At 45.0% G+C, this 19686-nt stretch overlaps 1 protein-coding gene across 3 annotated transcripts in view; it reads right to left on the reverse strand.

Annotated features, from left to right (window-relative positions):
- The window catches only part of LOC133497006 (tyrosine-protein phosphatase non-receptor type 14-like), a 32223-nt gene extending 21636 nt beyond the window's left edge, over positions 1 to 10587 (reverse strand). Inside the window, exons 1-3 of one of the 3 annotated variants that reach the window (XM_061813147.1) lie at positions 10207 to 10587; positions 4404 to 4582; positions 2152 to 2511 (exon numbers count right to left, since the gene is read on the reverse strand). In XM_061813147.1, the coding sequence (XP_061669131.1) occupies positions 2152 to 2325 (174 nt within the window). In that variant the 5' untranslated portion in view covers positions 2326 to 2511; positions 4404 to 4582; positions 10207 to 10587. Of the gene's footprint in view, positions 1 to 2151; positions 2512 to 3754; positions 4261 to 4403; positions 4583 to 10206 lie in introns of those variants that run through there. The other 2 variants (XM_061813145.1, XM_061813146.1) reach the window with 2 other exon arrangements.
- Between the last annotated feature and the right edge of the window lie 9099 nt (positions 10588 to 19686).

Raw genomic sequence — 19686 nt, forward strand, 5'->3', positions numbered from 1 at the left:
CAAGTACTTAATATATATATATATTTTTTTTTTCCAAATGGTAAACAGTGACTGCCACAAGACCTCACAATTGTTCATTCAAAAACTTATTTAAAAAAAAAAAAAACATTACAAAATATCACACTATTTGGATGTTTAGAAAAACTGATATTGTCTAAAATCATCACAAATATTGTCACCAATAACAAAAAGGAGAACAATTTTTTTTTTTTTTTTTTTAAATACATTCCCATACAGGACTGATTTAAGATGCAAATTCGACTCGTTCCCTGAGCATGCTCGTGATTTAAAACACACGACAATGACAACAAAAAAAGAATTCATCAGTTTTCTGATGCGTTTGCCTTGGCCACCTGGGGGCAGTATAATACAGACAGCATTCATTGAGAGGGCTCGACCCCTCTCCAGATCATCAGTACGCCACTAAAATGAGTAAAAAAGAACAGAGTGCTGTTATGACGTCTTTTTTGTATCTCAAGTCTGGGCTCGCAGGTAAAAACTCCAAAACCGGGGCACTCGTTTGTATGTGTGATAAAAGAAGGAGCTCCCGAGCATATCAGAGTTTAAGACGTTTGGACATCCCTGACGTAGGCAAACCGGCATTTTGACGTACTTTTTAATTATTCGGTCCAAAAGTCCAAAGGTTTTCCCTCAGGGCAAGCTGACTGAGCGTTGTGTTGGATCGTAAAAACCCCGCAGCGTGACTTCACCGTCCTTTTGACGTGAATAAGCATGCAAGAGCAACATTTATTTGGTGTGTGTCACCGCCTCGGCGAGGTGCTTCCACACACCTGTTTTGTGCGTGCACTCGTAAAAAAAAAAAAAAAGGTGCAGGATGGCAGCCACCTCCCACCCCAAAAAAAAAATCCCCTTGGCACGCAAACGCGCCAGAAGCTGGAGTACAACGTAAAGATCAACGGGACAAGGATACGACATCGCACGCATTACGACGACTCGGACGGTGGCTAATATTCAGCAACACCGTGCGACTAGACGCCGCCGTTCTGTCGACCTCGCCGGTCGTGCCGATCACATGTCCGAACAGTCACGCACAGCAACTACAGCGGCACCTTCACTCATCGCTTGAATTTCTTCTGTGACCACGTTTGTCATTTATTAATGGATGAAAATCCACATTTGCCCATTGAAATTAATTGAAATAACGTGAATCCATTGCAGCACCCTAAAACCATTTTTGTGACACATTTTAATAATGCCATGTTGTCCAAAACCTACTGAACGCAAACATCAAGAAATAAACAGATTTTTATGAAAATCTTACGTTACGTTCTAAAGTCCATGCTCGGCAGCAGCGTCACAATTCATCCAGTAATATTTCGTCTTGAGAAAAGATGATTTTATTCATGAAATCATTTGGCAGGATGGACGAAGGCAGTCAACAACGGCAACCCCGGGACGCTTTTCCGACATCCCGCAAAGAAATTCAAGCAGAAAGTCCAAAAAGTCACAACGTACGAACTGCGGAGCGTCCTCCGTCCGCTGCGCGTCAAAATGGAACTTGACTTGTGATGTTTCCCATTGAAATCGCTTTCCATTTCTGTAAATATCAATACCTGACCACAGTACTTTCAGTTCCTGTCAAATGTCTTGAAAGTCAACAATTTGAGATTTTTCTCATCCTTGGAAGGCTTGTTCGAAAACTGCCAATTATTTAGGAACATCAGACAATAATGTCATTTTGCGTAATAATTGGAAACGCACTGTCAATTTTGCGTCTGGAGGGGGGCGTGGCATCGGACGCTGGCCCCCAGCAGCTCCTTGCAAGTGGGCCCATTTTACATTTGTGCGTCGGACCGCTGTTGTGCTGCGTTGTGAAGGCCTGAGAAAAGACGGACTTGGTCCGTGTCGCTTTTGCTTGGGTGTATTTTTAAAAAAAATGACCTTTGACCTTTTATCATGACATTTATAACACTCGTTATAATATTTCGATGTACTGTAATCATCTTTCTCCACATTTTGATGTGGAGAAATCACATGACACATGTGTGAGCAATCCCTTTTGACTAACGTTACCAAATATGGTTCCGCGCCCACACTGGGGGCCAATGAGGTGGCGGCCATGTTCTGGTGGAGATACAGAATTTCAAACCAAAACAAAAAGGTGCGCGCGGGAGGAGGCCGGGGGCTCACCTCACGTAGTTCCAGCCGCTGCGCCACAGCTTCCAGGCACTCCTGGCCGGTGCTCTCCACCGACAGCGTGCACTCGATCACGTTGTTGTCCAGCAGCCGAATCCGCGTCACAAAGTAGTTCTTGCTCAGGACGTTGTAGCGCCGCGTGCGCCGCAGCTTCAGCCGGAAGGGCATCGCGAGTTCAAGAGTCACGACGAAGGAAGAGAAGGCGAGAAAAGGGAGCGAGGGCTACAGGGGGCGGGGGCGGGCCGCGGCCCCCCCGGCTCTCGGGCCGCGCCGGCCGCACCGGCGCCTGCAGTCCAGATGCTCCGTGGCCAGATGCTGGCCCATTCCCGACGGATGAGGACAGGTGGACGGGTGCTAAGACGTTGGAGAGAGAGAGAGAGAGGGGGGGGGGGGTGTTAGAAATCGTCAGAAAATCCCAAATATCATCATACAATAATTACGGCCACTAAGCGGGGGCGCGACGGATGAACGGCAAGATTGTGTTATGCATTACATCGTCACGGTGAGACGGAAACCCAAATCTGTGGTCAATATTTTTTCATAAATCCATATTTTAGGTCCGCCCCCCCCCCATCGCGAATCCATTTCAAGTGTTGAAAACATCTCGAGAACAAATTGATTCCACGTCTTGATGAGAAGTGTCATATTTGTTGCATGAAATTGCAAGCATTTGCTCCCGATGGTCCATCCTCCCAGGATGTGGTTTTCCTCTGCTCGTTTGTCTACGTTTTCCATATTTTTTGTACAATCAGCCGTGTCAGTCTAAGCTGCTGGAGGGGCAATGCGAACCCATTCCTCATCCTCCAGCGAGGCGCCGCTCAACAACGTCTGCGTTTTTCTGGCCTCCGGTCGGATTCACAATCCTTTTTGATCGTCCAACCAACAAAACGGGCAAAACATTTGTCACGATCTGCATCCATTCATACATTTCTCTGGTCAGTGTGCTACTGTGTCTACTTCAGTGCTTTTGTCTGGTTACTAGGTACCGTATTTTCCGCACTAGAAGGCGCACCTAAAAACCTTTCATTTTCTCGAAAGCCGACAGTGCGCCTTATAATCAGGTGGGCCTTATACCTGGATCAAAATTGAGCATTTCGTGCCGCCCTTCGAACAGGTGGATAACGCAACCCAGCCTCTACTGTAGCATCTGTTCTATGCGCCGTTTCAAAATGAGCCAGTCATTGAAGCTGCGCCTTATAGTGTGGAAAATACGGGAAATACTGATTGTGAATGGCTGCAGGCGATGCACGTGTACCGGTAAATTGCGTTGACGCCGTGTGAAGGACAGAAGATACGTTCGGGCAATACGTGCAGCCAACTCGTGTTTGCGTCACTCTTTTGGGCGCAACAATAGTCAGAAGCTTCCTATGGAGCAAAACTAACGATACATCGGCATTGAAACCCACGTGGGGGGTACATAACAATAAATACATTCCAGAGCAAAAAGCGACAACTCTGCGGATCAACAATGACTCAAATCGCTGGCACAGTTCGAGCCTCCAGTTGACGCCTGGCGTCGGGCAACGTTTGGGTGACAAGCGGGCGCGGCGTCCACCCGCGTGGAGGTGGACCCCAAACGGTGCTTCGAAAGACTCACGTGGGCCTGTTTGGGAGGCCTCCCCCCGCCCGCCTCGGCCTTAACTCCGTCCGTCTTCACCTCGTTGACCAAAAAAGGTTCAAGAAGCACTTTGAGGAGATTTGCCCTTTTTCCCGCCACTGCGCATCCGCAAGGAGGACAAACAGTCAGCTGATGTTGCAAAGCTTTCCGATAAACGCGCGCTCGATGCCAGATGAAAGCGTTTCCAGTTTCCCGCCGACTGTGATCAAATTCATTTCGTGCATGCCACTGCATTCGGGCTCTTCCCCTCTCAGCTGCTGCAATAATCCTAGTGGTCAAAAGGCATAACTCCAGGAATTTTCATTCCCTTTCATTACTTTTATCACTTTGTTGTTTTGCATTTGCCAATAGAAATGATCCATTCTCAAATTTACACACAGGGAATAGACAAAGGATTATTGTATTTTCGTGGACTGTCGTCTCCATTTCTTTTGACATTGATCGATTATGTCAATGTTCATTTGGTCGGATTTAAAAAAAAAAAAAAAAAAAAAAAGCTCTAAAATGAGAAAAAAGGATGGCAGAAAGTGGAAGAACAAGCAAAACGAGAACGCTCCAGTGATCAGCGAGGAGGAGGAGGAGAAATGGACTGGATGTGTCGCTTCTTGTCCGGGATCTGGAAACGTACCGAAGATCGTCAGCTTGGACGGCGGCCCAGATTCCTCTCTCCTCCGAGTTGGAAAACAGCGCACACCTGACCCGAGAGGGAAGCACACGGACCAAGAAGGACCAAGAAGAGGCTCTCAACAACGTTTGGTGCGCCGATGTGGCCAAAAGTCATCCTGCCTGCCGTCGTATTCCCGAGTCCTGAATAAAATGGAGTAGACTCAAGCATTTGTATTTATTTGTCTTTCTTTGACAAAACCTACAAAATCCAAACAAAAAAAGGTTCTGTTCACTCGCTCGGAACATCAGAAGGCCCTCTGACCGACAGGAATGCCAACAAAGCGTCGTGACGCCAGCGATCGCGTCGCATACTTTCGCCGCGTAGCAAACAAACGCGGACATGCACTAACAAGGGCACGCCGCAAAAACGGCGCGAGGTTAGCCGAGGGACCAGACGGCACTTTAGCGCGGCTCCGGAGCCGCTAATCAGTGACGGCGGCTGACTCGGGCCAGACAGACAGACAGACCAAATGCTAGCTAGCGTTTTTTTTTTTTTTTTTTTTTTTTAATCACTTTCCGGTGCTTATCTAAAGATTTGATTTCAAAATTTGCACATTGTCATTTTGTGGCATGAAGAGAAGTTGTTTTGCTCTTCCGCTGTAGCAAGTTTTGGCTAAATTTACATGAAAAGATTCCTATCTTGTTGTGTTGATTTATTTTTATATGACTGGTGTGTACAAACTGTTGGTGAGTTTGTCTTCCTGGGATTCGCATTTTACTTAACGGGGTGCTTGACGGACTTACGGGAAAATTAATGATCAACTTACTATAATTTAGGGTGACACAAAATAGCATTTGATTAACCCTAATGATGTCTTCGCACGACATTGGGGAAAAAAAGTCTTACAATGTAGCTTGTCGGGGAAAAGTAAGTCCGTGATGCTAGCAAGACATCTGGCTTTTGGTTCTTAACTTGACCCGCAGTCACTCGGAATTAATCAACCATCGCCTTGGATGTTTTGGGTTTGTTTTTTTTCCCCTCAAACTTTGCTCGAGCTAATTATAGAAAATCTCTAGCGATGGCAGCAGAAATCTGTGCCGTACAGACAACGATGATCATGATGTCGCTCGGTCGGGAAAGTAGCTAGCATTCTCGGCTACTTGACCCTCGGTCTCGCGGGAACTCATTTGGAGTAAAAACAGCAACTGGCACAATTTATTAATTGTCTTCTCAACCCCCAAAAAAGCTAATACTAACTAGCGAGCGCCAAGTAGCAGCTTAAAAGTTGAAGAATTGATGCCCAGACTGTGTTAAGCGCACATCTGACGGGCATGTCACGTAAACGGGTTACAAAATGAGCCTGAAAACAATTTTTCTTGTTTTTTTTTTTTTTTTTTTTTGCCCCACCAGTCGAGCATCTGCCCAGTCCAGACCAAAAGATTACAATACGCAAACAGCTTTTGGCTTCGGATGCCGGCTCACGGTAAGGCTATTACAGCTAGCACGCGTACGAGGACGCGTCTGCACTTGGGCGGCGGAACTCCCACGAGGGCAAGTCGCTTTGGGCCCGTTTACGTCCACGCAAAAGGCCCCCACCGCAACAAAAGGGCGCTTTGTCGCCCACCGCTGAGACGTTAGTTGAGGACACAAGTGTAGCATGTGTAACTCAATCAATCTGATCTGCGTTGCTCAAATACCGACGATGCCCACCCCCGATCTGCCCTTCTGTCACACATGAGCGCTGCGGCGCAGCAAACGGGATCAGTGCTTAGCCCCCGATGGCTTAAATCCAGGCCGGTCCGAACAGCTCGGTCCGACCGTCTGTTCATTCGTTTTCAATCCAACGGGGAATCATTCTAACATTTTAGTCTCCCGACCAAAGTTAGCCTAGTTAGCCTTCAGCGTGCCAGCGATCCTACTGAGGATAAGCGCTCCAGGAAAATGGAGAGATAAATGCATGTTTACACACTGAAATCTTCAAACAAACTGTTCATAAAGGTCTGCCAGTCTCATGAAAACATATAATGCGAAGCACCATAGTACAATAAATATAACCATAATAAGCACCAATGAAAACATATAATAAGCACCACAAACTCATAAAGATCACCAAAATTTGCATAAATACTCCGATAAGTCTAAACATTTCAACTTTGCAACGCTCAGAGTCCAAACACAGCATTAAGAACAAAAGAGAATTAAATTGAAATAAATTTAGACCAAAATGTTTAAACATACGATATATTCACAAAAAAATTGCATAAATCTAACAATAATTCTAAACATTTATACTTTGCAACTCTCACAGTCAATTTAGACATAAAATGTTTAAGCATACGATATATTTACCTTTCTTTTAAGGATTAATATTTGATCAAAGTCCCCCAGCTTAAAGCTAAAATATGCAATGCCAAACGCTATTGACAGGACAACAAATTATCGGCTATGTTTTGATAATTATCATCCATCAAACAGCTTCTACTACAACCATATCATGACATTAATCAATAACCGTTATCGGGAATGAGTTCAAATCCATCCCATAAACCCCAAATGGATTCCGTCGACTGCTTTTTTCATTTTCATTCGTTTCAACAACTCTGCATAGCAACAGCATTTGATTGGACCAGCAAATGTAAACCGGCGCTATTCTCTTGTCGTCTGTGCACTTTTGTAAATTCTTGTTCATTGTTATTGAGATTGGTATTTTGATGACAATACCGCACACACGGCGAACGCCGCTTGAAATCGCATCTGCTCAATTTTCCACACTTTATTAGTCATGATCCATCGCGCGCACACAAACGTATGCAAATAACATGCGTGCCTGTACTCGGGATGCTCCGCTACTACGTTTTATTATAATACTGCACCACAATAGGAATAAAATAACTGGCCCCTGCTGATTTACCTATTCATTTATTATCTGAGCCGCTTATCCTCACAAGGGTTGCAGGAGGAGATATTTTGCACTACTGCTTGCACTCTTGTCAGAAGGCACCAACAGTGTGCCTAATGTTTTGACTTGTGGCACTCCCACTGGCAAAATCACAAATTTTGTGATTTTGAGAAGCATGATTATTGGATAAATGGATCATTTCGCAGACTGTAACCATGGTGTGAAATTTTCAGTCTCTACCGTCACTCACCAGGCCATGGCCTGCCTTTTAAAGCCATACACACTCAAAGTCACCCATAGCACCGCCGGTCGCAAAGAAGGCGACCCCTAGTGGACAAAATTGATACCTGGACCTCATATTTTTAATTTTTTTTAATCCAATGACTCAAATAATGGCGGCACGGTGGACCGGCTGGTAAAGCGTTGGCCTCGCAGTTCTGAGGTCCCGGGTTCAATCCCGGACCCGCCTGTGTGGAGTTTGCAACGTTCTCCCCGTCGACAGCCGGGATAGGCTCCAGCACTCCCCGCGACCCTCCTGAGGATAAGCAGCTAAGTAAATGGATGGATGGATGGATGGATGGACTGAAATAATCAATAGAATATGTTAACGCTGGAGCCTTGACGGGGAAAACCTGCAAATTCCAGCTGCAGTTTTACCGCAACAACACAGATCGCGCCGGGACATTCCGCAAGATTACAGGAAGTCGGCAGACGGTGGGAAAGGCAGAATGTGCGACATCTCTTATCATGTCGTTACAGTTGCTCTGAGGAAGAATGGAAAAGCAAACAGCCAGGAGGACGGGACACCATCACGCCGCCGCCGCCGCCAAACCACAACGCTGTTCACTTTTTCCATGACATTCCCACCAACCCAAAAGCGGCGTCGTTCCCGTCCCGCCCCCCCCCCCCCCTCCGCTTGGGAACCGCATCACACTCGCAGGCAAAATACAGCGAGGACGTTACAACGCCGGCGCCTGGTTTGCATTAACACGTCGCTTCTGTTGACGTTCGCCCGGCTACCGTCCGTACTTGTTTGCTCCGTCGCGCTTTCTACCAGAACCGAGCGGTACAGTGAACGGTGTGCGCCCGACTGTACTACTTCTTTCATAAAATACCCCAAAAATAAATTAAAAAAAAAAAATCAATCAAATTCGAGACACGCGCAAGGTGCGGGAATTATTTCTGTCCATCCTCACGCTCTGCACTGTAGTATGTGTGACTTTGAATGCGTGAGCGAGGCTGGAGTCAGCGAATGAGAACGTAGAGTTGGCGTTGGGGTCGTACCATCGCGGAGGGGGGCCGCAGTGATCGACGTGCCACCCGCGAAGTCGCGTACGACACGACGGGCCGGGTCTCGACTCGTCCGTCGAAACGCAAGCAGGCTCCATTGACGGTTTTACTTTTCACACACACACCCCCCCCCCCCAACTTCACCACCAACGCACCAGTCTCACCCCCTCGCTAAAGACGTGGAATTTTTGGGACCTTTAAAATTCTCCGCCAAAACTGCTGCATATTCCCCAAAAACCACTGGCCCTGGTACCGTGTAATTTACACGGCCTGCTTTTGGATCTTAGAAACAGCCAGATGCGTGCGTGCGTGCGTGCGCCTCCTGCAACTATATATGCGTTTTATTCTTTTGTTTTTTTGGAGGGCGGACGGGAATTATTGGTGCATGTCCAAACACATCTTTGACGTGCACATGCACACAAACATGAAAGACTTATGGAACGCGCGTGCACTCGGCAGCTAAATTGTAGCGCGTACAATTTACACTTTGGACTCCAAAGGTGAGCGTTATACGTCCTAAAAGAAAAATAATAAATATATGTTCGAGTGCTTTGGATGTGAAGGTGCAGGTGTCATTTTGATTGATGATTTTAGCATCAAGTGTCGAGTGGTGAATGATTCGCTCGACTTTGTGTTTGTTTATTTTGATCTGATCTCAGCGTAAAGCTCGAAGTGGCAAACTTCTTCCAGTGTCTTTTTTTTTTTTTTTTTTTCCCCCCCATACAGTTTATGACACGGCTTGACCGAGTTCACAATGAACACTCTCTTGGCTCTATGACTTTTTTTAATTTAATTTTTAAACTGTCACCCTAGACTGAGAGGGCCACGGAGCTCCAGGTGATAAACCACTCCATGAACTGTTGGGTATTCGATCGATTTTGCAACGGAGTCCAAGTGATAGACTTCTCCGGTTGCTGTCGTTTCTGAGTGAGTTCACAAATGAAGTTCCAAGCAATAGACCGTTTCTTCTGCAATCATTTCTGATTGACCTCACACAAATGTGCTGATATTGATATGAATATTTATGAATGAGTTTGGCTCTGACACTCCAGGTAAGGGACTTTTCCTCACAGTGTGTCATTTCACACTGATTGGACCAAGAGGTGCCAGGTGTTAGACTACACCGCTCCCGCTGAGAGAGTCATTTTGATCATAAAGCTTCAGGTGATAGACTTCTCCATGGGGTGTGTGGACTTTTGACCACATTCCACACCCGACAGACTGCTCCATTGGCTGCCATTTTTTGGGGCCAAATTCAAGGTGAAGCTCCAGGTGATAGGCCGCTCCTCTGGCTGTCGTTTGAGGCGGATTTACTGGAGACCAGTCCCAGGTCTCGTCTGCACAGAAACGTCATACTGAGAACGAATTCTAGACTGATTCCATGAAAGTGGTTGTGCTCCCACAGAATATCTTTTTTGCTTGTCATTTTCAAATTCATTTCCTCCCTCGGCTCCGGCCATTCCCTGTCAAACGTAAAGTTGTGTCACATGTAAAAGTATGTAGCGGACAGGGCTGGGAAGCCGGGCCGGACCGGACCGGGAAGGCGTCGCAATGTTTGGGATGCCCGTGGGATGATTTTGGCCTCTTTCCCCCCGCTCGAGCGTCAACAAGAAAAAAGAAAGCGGTCCAACTCACCCCGCTACATGCCGACGAGTTCCGGGGCGACTCTGCCCGTGACGTTTTTCCCCCCCACCACCTCCTCAGAGCAAAAACATAATCCTCGTCCACTTTGGATGAAGCTTCCTCATGCCACTCAGTGCCAGGGACCCTCCGGGGGTGGCCGAAAAACGACACGCCGAGGCGATTGCCCCCCCCCCCCTCCAAAAACAAAAAAAAAAAATCAAAAAACTAAAAAAACAAAAAGAAAAGTTGCCGGCGCGCCCAATTTCAATTTCAACTTCGACGGCGACACGAAGGCTGGAAAACGATCCGGAAAAGTCGGGAAAAGAGAGCGGCGACGAGGACTGGGACCGGGACGAGGACGAAGACCAGAAGCGCCCCCCCCCCCCCCCGCCGCTAACCTCACGGGGGCGTGCTGGCCACTCGGGGCCGGGAGGGGTTCCCTTCACGGACCTCACATAATATCGGATTTCAGGCCACTTTGCAAATGCGTACCCAACTTTTTTTTTTTTAATTGGAAAGAAAAGCACAACCAAACAGGTTTTGAAAACAAAATATTGAGTTTTTTTAAATCATAAAAAATAAATTTAAAGTCAAACTTCAACAATGGAAAATTTACCCAAAAATATACAACTTTTTCTCCAAAATTACATTCCCCCCCCAAAGAACACTCAAAAAATTCATGTAAAACACACACACAAAACATCCCCACCCCCACACCGTCACACACACACTCACACACAATTTTCCCTCAATAATTAAAATGCTTTTGGAAAACAACATACACAAATTTGGGGGAAATTAGTAGCTTTTTTTTTTTTCAAAAATAATTTTCTCAAATACACTCAGCTTTTCAATAAAATGTAAAGAAATACTTTTAAGGGAAAAAAAAGACAATATGTAAATGTTTCTGCTTGGGGGAAAGGGTTTTTTGTAAAAAATGTTTTTAAAAATAATTTTGAAAATACTAAATTATCAAGTTTTTGTAGAACTACATTATTTTACCAAAAAAAAATCTGTATCTCGTTTACCTAAATAAAAAATACACATTTACGTTTTGAGTTAGGAGACATCATGCATTCCAAAAAGGAGGCACTTGGGGGATTTTTGTTGATGTTTGCATATCCATTTTTTTTTTTTGTGCGTGGCATAAAATAAGTAACTTAAGCAGCATTTAAAAAAAAACAAACAAAAAAAAAAAAAAACAATTTGCAAGAAACTGCTTAAAAAACAGACCAAGGTCCTTCCCAGATAATGGAAACGTTGAGATGCCAAAGTAGGCGTCAATATAAATTCCCAGCTCTGGCGAGTGCTGTGAAGGCAGCAGCAGCCTCTGGTGGGCGGGGCGTGTTGTGACATCACAAGACAGGAATGTAAGGAATGCGGGGCTCCTGGTCCGAAGACCTCGTCCTGCTTTCAGGCTTTTCCAGGGGCCACAAAGTACGTGCAACAAAAGGCCTCCGACATTGATGTGATTTACATTTATATTGCTCCTCTTTACAGTCATTTGCATAATTTACATTTTTACTTTTTTCCCCATGAATCACATTTTCATAGACATTTTCATAGAGTATTTGCAAGCATATTTTATTTTATTTATCTATCCATTTATTTATTTCGTCCTTTGTAGTATCAGTGACGGTAGTAAAAGAAAAAAATGATACTAAAATTGCTGCTCCCTTCACATAATTTCTCAATTTCTCCCCTTTCCTGTTACTGAATTTGATTTGTAGTCATCTATTGTTGTTGTTGTCAACGTCATATTATCGCGCCAACGTTTCATTTGATGTGTTAAGAAAAAAATATAAAAATCTCGCTGGACTTAATTATTTGTGACTAAATTTTGACATCTAGTGGTCAATATGAGAATTGCAAATCATGACGGCCAACGGGTCAAACAACTCAAATATTTTAAATACAATTATTAAAGGTTAGCGAGAAAATAGGTTATTGTAGTTTATGTATTTGTTGATGTATTTTTTAAATAATAATTAATTATTATTTTAATTATTTTAATCATAGCGATATCAAAATAGTATCATATAATTGCAACAGAAATGAACATATTGACGATTCTTGGAGTAGAAAAAAGGTCTGGGCCCAAAAAATATTTTGGAGGGGGTGTTTGAAAGGTTTTAAGATTAATTTGGTTTGCTGGTGCATTTTGTGTGTGTGTGTGTGTGTGTATGTTGTTGTTGTGTGTGTGTGTGTGTGTTTTTTTATTCTTTTTTGTTTGTTTGTTTTTGGGAAGTGAGAGGTGTTTTTTTTTTTTGGGGGGGGGGACAATAGAGAGTTTTTTTCTGTGTGCGTGTGTGTGTGTGTACTCACCTCACATCTTCTTGATTTGCATTTCTTGCTTGATGTGTGGACAAAAAAAAAAAAAAAGAAGCAATAATTGTCGTACGAAATGATCAAAGGCCAATTTTGGTGACGTTTACGGCTCACGTCACGTCGAAAGGAAGAGGAGGCCGTAAAATGAGGAAGACGTTGCCGTGTCCAATCACCGCCCAGACATTCTTTGCCAACTTTTCCTTTTCAAAGATTTCCTTTCTTCTCTTAAACTCGTGGCCTTACTGTTGACATTTTTTATTTTCCTGCTTCTCTCTCAGATGCACAACTTTTGTCCTAATCATCACATCTTTTCCCATCATAATCCCAACATTCATTTTTGCTCTCCCCCCCCCCCCCCATGGGTCTGCAATTTTATTTTTAAAAGTGCTTTCCAACAGTATTGGTTGATTTGTTTATGAAACAGATGAATGGCATTTCCATCCGTTCAACAAGTTACGATCGAGGTTATTTTGATATAGAATAAAGCATCGCACGTGGCGGTGTCTTTAAAATCCTACACCCCGTAAAAACGTCTGTGTGGATCCAACTCCCGGCACCTGAGCCTCATCCAGATTCCGCATATTTCTTTCCAAAGATCTTGGGGGGAAAAAAAGAAGAAGGAAAACGAGGAGAAAATGGAGCCGAGCGTCACTTTTGAGCTGATGCTGATGCGTTCCGAACCGCTGATTGGCCGCGGGTCATCTTTCGTGTGAGGTTACGTCAGGTCAAATCAGATGAGGAATTTTGATGCTGATAAGAGCGCTTCACTTAAAGTTGTTGTTTTCAAAATTTGCACGTAACTGTGTAAAAACAGTGTAACGACTAAGTTGCATCAAATGTGGCGTGCAAAGTTCAAGGTTCTGTTTCGACAAAATGACCATCAGTAAAGGAGCATCGAGAACAAACGTGATGACCAATCTATACGTCAATCATATTCCTTTTTGGCGCGCTTTCTTTTTACTGAGATGTACTTGTGTACCCGTCAAACAGATTTTTGTTTTTTTTTTTTTGATAGAAATTAGTGAGCCCATTTTTCCCTCGACTTTTATTTATTGCAACAGAAATGCAATACACAAAATGTCTAGCGGTTCTTCGCCTTCCAAAACAAATTATTGCATCACGGCTTTCTGGCTCAGATTGGCATCCGGCAATGACGTCATTTCCAAAATGGCTGACAGGAAGAGGACTTGTTTGAGAACCTTTTTTTTTTTTTTTTTTTTTTTAAACATAAACCTTCAAAAAGGTTTTTACACTACAAAGATTGAAAAAAAAATATTAGCAGGTTCGTTTTATTCCTTTTAGCTTTATTTTCCTGAACTCGGATATTTGCGCGACCTTTCCGCTTTCCTCTTCAGGAGGCAACCAAACCGGTGGCTGCGATTGACGATTCCGACGGCGCGAGAAAATCGCGTCCGAACGGGATGCGCGAAAATGCAAATTTTGACATTTGCCGCACGAAAGCCACTCGATGCTTTCCTGAGCGGCCACACAATGGCGGCTGCAAAACGCGTAGCCCGGCAACTACCGGCCGTGTGAATAACATCCGGAATGCAAGCGGGGTTAAAATCCCTGCGTTTGACACATGACCGGGCCGGGACCCTCCAAAGGGTTCTTATCCCGACCGGCCCGATCGGGGCTTGGCACACTTTGGATGCAGTTTGAAGCTCCGCATTTCATTTGCACTGACCGTCTTTTGTTGTTTTGGATACGCATCTGTTAAATATCACCATTAACAAAATGTTTTTCTCCCGCACGCCCCCCACCCCCATCCGCCCCCCGCCCCGCGGGGCATCCGACTGAAAGATCTCTGATTGCAGTAAAATGTGAAAAATGAAGCGTCACTGTTATTATTGTTATAACAATAGTGTTATTGTTATTATTATAACTGTTGCTATTCACACTGAAGAATTTTTTTTTTTTGGGGGGGGGGGTCAACATGACAGAAATATTCACAGTTTTTTCCATCTGCTGAGTACTCTAAAGTCGGTCAGTAGCGCTCGCTCGAAGGAAAGAAAAACAAAGCAAAATTATTTGTAACGCGCATTTCATACACGGGGTAAGTCAATGCGCTTCACGTGGTTAAAAGCATTTAATTACATAAACAAAAACATTTGCAAAAAGTACAATGAAAACAGCTTTTGGTGCGAGAAATATCACTGAAAAGTGGAAGTATTATTAATCATTATTAGACCCGAGTATGTTGAGCTCAGAGGCCTACTGGGTTTGTATTCCAGAAGAATTTCTTTTATGTATTGAGGACCGAAACCATTTTGTGATTCATAGACCGGCGGCAGAACTTTCAAATCTGTTCTAAAACTGACTGGAAGCCAGCGTCAAGACTTTAGACTTGGCGTTCTACGCTCGGACCTCGTTGTTCCGGTCGGGAACTGAGCTGCAGCTGTTTATCGCGCTTTTTGGGGAGTCCAGTCAGAAGACCATGACAATAGTCAAGTCTCCTTGAGAGAAAATGAAAAGCACGGACGAGCCTCGACTCCGGATCTGTTCTTCAGAGGGGAAAAGGCACTTTTTCCGAATCGATTTGATACGACTGCCGACCAAAACGGCCGCACGCATCTGTCGGGACGGGATGCGCGGAAAAAGTCTCGGGGGCCCGCATCCAGATTGGAAACGCGATACGTGCGTTTTGAGCACAAACCCATTTGATCATACTGGGGGGGGGGGGGGGGGGGGAGATTCAATGGAAAAAAAAAAGAAAAAAAAATTGCTTCATAAAGAACGAACATTAACGTTCTCTTCAATTCTTCTGTTGCTGAATGTTTTATAAAACACAAAGTCGCTGAAAATATTTCTTGAGATTTCGGAAAGGGACGGACGGCTTTTGTCTTCCTTTTCAAAGGGGGAAAGACGATTGGAGTATTTTTAGCGCCGACGTGAAGACGCCGCCAAGGAAAAAGGAAAAAAAGGTCCTCGTTGGCCAACGGGACGGTTTCGGGTTTCTGTCTGGATCCGACAGCAGAGTCGGAAAAACAAGTCGCCACTGTACAGTTGCAACGAGGCCCCACCGTCCCGGGCAGGACTACCACGACACGAGAAACCAAGACCTTGTTCTGGTCTTCCGGCCGTCATCGGGTTGCAACCGAACTGGACCCCTTTGACTTCGAGGGATCAGCCAATCAGAGGGGACGTCCATCTATCCGTTATCTTTTGCCGCTCATCCTCACGAGGGTCGCGGGGAGTGGAGGGAGGGGGACACCCCCAACTGGTCGCCGGCCAATCGCATGGAGAAAAAGAGCCGCACTCACAATCACACCTTGGGCCAATTTGGAGTCTCCAATTAATGTCGCATGTTTTGGGGGATGTGGGAGGAAAACGGAGCGCCCGCCCGGAGAAAAGCCACCCAGGCACGGGGAGGACGTGCAAACTCCACACAGGCGGGTCCGGGATTGAACCCGAGACCGCAGAACTTTGACCAGCTGAGCCACCGTGCCGCCCAGATGGGACACATGGACAAAAAAAAATATATAAGAAACATTTTCTCTCACATTCCGACCTTTGAATAATTTCATTTTCCACCGAGCTAACGTGGAAGTTTCTTTGCTAACGTGAGCGAAGTGCGTGGGGGGGGGTTCCTACTTCATGAAATTGAATGAAAAGTCTCAGTGGAAAAAAAAAAACAAAAGCAAAATCCAAGCAAGTTGAAATCCCAAAGCTTGCTCATTCGTCGTCTGCCCAGATTTTACGTTTGGCTCGCTTCAAGTATTTTTGTCCCCCTTTCAATCGAAAATACGCGTCTTGTAAATTTGACACGCCGCTGAGAAACGTTGTCAACAACTTTGAAAGATTCCAAAAACTGCCAAGTGAATCCAGTAATGCTTCCAAATTGTGAAAATAATAAAAAAATGTTCTGTCACGCCAACGCCGTGGGCGTGTCCGTTGAACGGGCTAAAGCCACGCCCCCGGTCAACTGTCAACTGCCAATCAAATAGCTCCATTTCCACCTAGTGAGCTTTTATTTTATGCTTTTGCATAACTACAAGTTTGAGATGTGCAAAAAAAAAAAGGATTTGCTTCAAGTTTCCAGCGGCTGGAACGCATACCCGACCAGGTTCCCACACCGCCACAACGAGGCACTCGAAGTTGACCACGCCCACGCGAGGCCCCAAACCCACTCGGGAGCGGTCGCGTCTGACTTTGGGAATTTTTTGGTTTTCCGTAGCGCTTCCACCTTTTCTGTTCTTGAAGCGCACGCACTCACAGCAGACAACGAGGCACTCTAGAATGATCACAGCAGGTTTTTCATGTCTGGCTGTCACCCCCCCCCCGCTCTTCCGTCTTGTCTCCGTGAACAGTTGAGTACGCGGCTCCCATAAAGCACTCGTATCTTAAATTTTGTCTCGTAAATCAAGGCGGGAATTTGCCTCCTAATTGTCAAGTCTGGCGACTCCACTGCGAGTGTAGGTGGAACCCGTATGGAGCCTTGTGGAACGCCACAGAACAAAGTATTTGCAGCTTGTTACGTTCCTCCAGTGTCCGTGACGAAGAGCCACCGTGCGGCACATGGACGTCGCTTTGATGTCGGCTTACTCTTTATCCATCCGTTATCTGAGCCGCTTATCCTCACAAGGGTGACGGGAGCTCACGCTTTAGTCTTCTCTTCATTCTGCTTTAACCTCAGAGGTCAGATCACGGGCGATGTTTCTGAGCAGAATGTTCTCCAGAAGCCGGTGTTCCGCGGCTAATCGGTTGCGTTTATGTCAAAGCCAGAAAGCAAATCGGGGTCAGAGGTTATCATCGCCTGCGGCGACGCGTCGTGACTCGAAACGGTTTGGAAGGCACCGACGCAAGCGGAGGTCCTTTTGAAATTCCAAAGTGATGAATTGATGGTGGCAGGTTGGGGATGGTTGCCCCCCCCCCGGGTGCGGTATTGTGTATGTTGACTAAATCCATTTTTTAAACAGTTTATAAAAAGCACGCTCGGCTCTTGTTCGTGTGTGTGTGTGTGTGTGTGTGTCCCCGACAAAAAAAATAAATAATAATAATAATCGCATCTGTATCATTGTCTCCCAGCTGCGGCGCCTGCAAACGCAACACAATTTGTATATTAAAAAAAAAGAAGAGAAAAGAATGCACTTCAGATGTGATTTATGAACGTGTCTAACGGGAGCAGAACAAATACATTATTCCGACATATTGTTTTCCATTTCAAGCGTTCGCTTCAAAGGACTTTGAGGGCCGCACTGAAATGAAAACAAATTCATCCCAAGATTGAAGTCATCGTTTTGGGAGAGGAAAAACGGCGACAATTAAGTTGTCATTTTCTCAAAAGCGCTCATCCTCACCAGAATGGCGTCATCGGAGGAGGACGACAAAATTGTTTCGAAAGAGGAAACTCGTTCAAATCACAACTTTAATTTATGCCCCCCCCCCCCCTAAAAAATGTTACGTTCTTCTCCTACGATGAAAACATTTTGAAACTCTTCCCCAACGGCGGTGAAAATAAACGTCTCGTGAATTGGACACGGTGCGGAGAAGCCTCGTCGACATCTCATTGCCATATTTCATATTTTTTTGATTACAAAAGCGGCCGAGGCCTCAAACCAACACAAATGAAAAAAAAACTGTCAAGTGCCAATCAACCCCCAAAAATGTAACTCGATCCTCCGAAGATGACAACTGGCATTTTTTTGTGTTTGTAAGTTGTCATCCATCACAAAATATTGCCGTATTGCTGGAGCGCACATTTTAACGCCGTTTGACCAATTTGCTCGGCTGTTGCTCAACTTCGGAAGCTTCAAAGTGTTGCGCGTCGCTAATGTTGACCCAAAATGGACTTCAGATGTTTTTGTAGGCTTTCGTGCGTCTCGTTCCCCTTAGCAAAAAAAGTTCAGGCTTCGCCGATTCTGCCCAACTTTCCGCGGCGTCTGACTGGATTTGCGCACGTGACGCAGACGGCGACATTTCATCAACTTTTGACCTTACAAAGTTTTACGTCGCCCAGGAAGTTCAAAGACGGACACGAAAAAAAAAAACACTTTTCAAATTTTTGCTCATTTTCGTCATTTTTTCTTATGGATACGATTTTATAATCTTTCACAATGTTTTGATTCAAATATTTTTAACATGACAACTTTATTGTCGTAACGTATTGACGTAGCGTTCATGCATTTGAATAAGAAATAGGGAATTACATGACAAAACCAGAAACCTTTGAAATATTGTAATATGGCTTCCAACAGTATTGTTTGCATGTGTTGCTGCACCGTTTGTGTTCACATTTCCCTTACACTGTCTAATGGAGGCTGTTTGTTAGCCCGTCTATGGCATTTCTCCTTACGCTTTGGCATTCAGACCTTAAAGGTCAAGTTTTGTGGGGGTTTTGCGTGCAATTGTTTCATATTGATAGGAATATTTGAGGCAGCACGGTGCTTGAGTTGGCCTCACCGTTCTGAGGTCACGGGTTCGATCCCCCGTGTGGAGTTTGCATGTTCTCCCCCTGCCTGTGTGACTTTTCTCCGGGTGGGCACTCCGGTTTCCTCGCTCATCCCAAAAACATGCAACATTAATTGGACACTAAATTGTTCCTACATGTGATTGGTTATTTGTTTCTATGTGCCCTGCGATTGGCTGGCGACCAGTTCAGGGTGTCCCCCGCCTCCTGCTTGTTGACAGCAGGGATAGGCTCCAGCCCTCCTCGTGAGGATAAGCGGCAAAGGACATGGATGGATGGAAGAATATATTTGACCGTCTCCCGAATTCATTCGAGTTGTGTTTGCGCTTGTAATCGCAATTTTAATTTTAATTTTTTACTTGCAAGAAGAAAAAAATTGGGGGGTTGTTTAATATCTTGAAAAAGACGCAAATCCTGTCAGTCGTGTCTGAAAGCAGTAAGCGGTGCTGGATTAGCGTTTAGCCGGAACATCGTATCCTTTTTTTTTTTTTTTTTTTTTTTTTGGGGGGGGGGTGTTTGGGCGAAAATTACAAGAGGAAGTCAAAGGTCAATTGTCGAGATTGCGTCACCAAAAAAAAGAAGAAAAGAAAGAAAGAAAAAGAAAAAGAAAGGAAGCAATGTGGGCTCACACACAGTGAGCATCGATCCCCCGCCCACGCCGAGTGGGAGATCCCTCACGTCCATCGCACACCCGAGGCCTTGAGGCGCTCTATAAAGAGCTGAGAGCGCACAGACGGGGAGCAGAGCAGCCGAGA

Source organism: Syngnathoides biaculeatus, chromosome 23 (assembly GCF_019802595.1).
Source record: "Syngnathoides biaculeatus isolate LvHL_M chromosome 23, ASM1980259v1, whole genome shotgun sequence".
NCBI classification, from domain to species: domain Eukaryota; kingdom Metazoa; phylum Chordata; class Actinopteri; order Syngnathiformes; family Syngnathidae; genus Syngnathoides; species Syngnathoides biaculeatus.